We start from the raw sequence: 1,467 nt of genomic DNA on the forward strand, positions 1-1,467 counted from the left end.
AACAACAACAACATAGCTTAGAAAATTAAGTAAAGAAGGAATTTTTAAACTAAGCACCTACTGTTTGTATGCATGCTTAATCTGCAATACAGTCATGGAAATGAGAAAAAACTATTTTATAGTCAAATAACTGAAAACCAAAATCAGCAAGTGTGTTATTCTGAGTTTAATGGAAAAAGCATTAAGGAAAACAAATTGGTAAAATAAACAAAAAAAAACCTTTAAATAGAAAGTTTTTCTATTGTTAAGAACACATTGTATTGTGGTATAGTCAAAGCCTCCCTCTTAAGCACATGAAAAATAGTCTACAGGTAAGGAAGGAAACATCTGTTGTATCAGTGCACATAACTCCCACTCCCTGTAGTTACTTTAAACAAACAAAAAAAAAAATACCAATAATCCCCAAAGAAGTTAATCTTTAAATAACTTTTTCCTTAGAGACGACAAGTTGTTGTTGTTGTTGTTATGTGCCGTCGAGTCGGCCCCAACTCATAGCGACCCCTCCTTGAGTAACATAAAATTTCTAGGCACTCCAGCAGCTGCTTACTTACTCTATATGACACAGAAGTGACAAAAGTGCTGGCTGGGCTCTTAGAGCACAAAATACAAAGAGATGAAGAATGAGTACTCAACCCACTGACAGGGCTTGAAATTCTGTAACAAGTAAAGTTAATGTACATTTTTTCCCTCCCAATCTATTTATCACAATGCAAAGCATTGCTTAAAAGCATAGAGTAAAGGTGAGGCAGACAGATCTGGGTTCAAGTTTCTAACTATATTGTGAGCTTGCAAAAGGTCCTACCTATATTAATCTTCAGTTTCTCATTCAGAAAAATAAAGAGTTAAGAAGACATCCCAGTTACAAGGTTGTTATGAAGATTACATTAGAAAGCATATTTTTTTAGATAAAAGCACAGTGTCCAACACATAAAGTTCAATAGATGACAGGGAGTTATTTTAACTGAAGTATTACTAGTATAAAACTCCTAAAGGATTTCAGGCAAGAACAAGAATATACTTTAAGAGAAATGATTCTAATTCATTTTAGTATTTTTAAATGTTTAGATTATTAATGGCAACTCATGGAAATATATCCGTTACAAGCTGATTGTGTGAGGGGATTCTCTTAATAACAGGAAAAACATTCTCACTTACCTTGTCATTGACTACACTCTTCCCATCCCATGCCCAGCCTCTTTTGGTGAAGTAATTAACCGTTGCAAATTCAATGAGGGCAGAGAAGACAAACGCGTAGCAAACAGCAATAAACCAGTCCATGGCAGTTGCATAAGCCACTTTGGGGAGAGAATTCCGGGCACTGATGCTGAGGGTTGTCATTGTGAGAACAGTAGTCACCCCTGCAGAAGAAAAGACAGGAACCAAAAACATCAGCAGGTGCTACTAGCAGGACAGGACAGGACAAACAAATCACTTTTTTTTGTTTGTTTGTTTTTCTTTTGTTAAATA

The 1,467-nt window shown here is 35.4% G+C and overlaps 1 protein-coding gene across 1 annotated transcript in view; it reads right to left on the reverse strand.

Annotated features, from left to right (window-relative positions):
• GABRA2 (gamma-aminobutyric acid type A receptor subunit alpha2) overlaps window positions 1–1,467 on the reverse strand; it is a 277,828-nt gene that overhangs the window by 18,789 nt on the left and 257,572 nt on the right. Inside the window, exon 8 of the mRNA XM_007949426.2 lies at window positions 1,156–1,358. Within this exon, the coding sequence (XP_007947617.1) occupies window positions 1,156–1,358 (203 nt within the window). The remainder of the gene's footprint in view (window positions 1–1,155; window positions 1,359–1,467) is intronic.

This window comes from Orycteropus afer, unplaced genomic scaffold (assembly GCF_000298275.1).
Source record: "Orycteropus afer afer isolate SDZICR_OR568_19922 unplaced genomic scaffold, OryAfe1.0 scaffold00246, whole genome shotgun sequence".
In the NCBI taxonomy this organism is placed as follows: Eukaryota; Metazoa; Chordata; class Mammalia; order Tubulidentata; family Orycteropodidae; genus Orycteropus; species Orycteropus afer.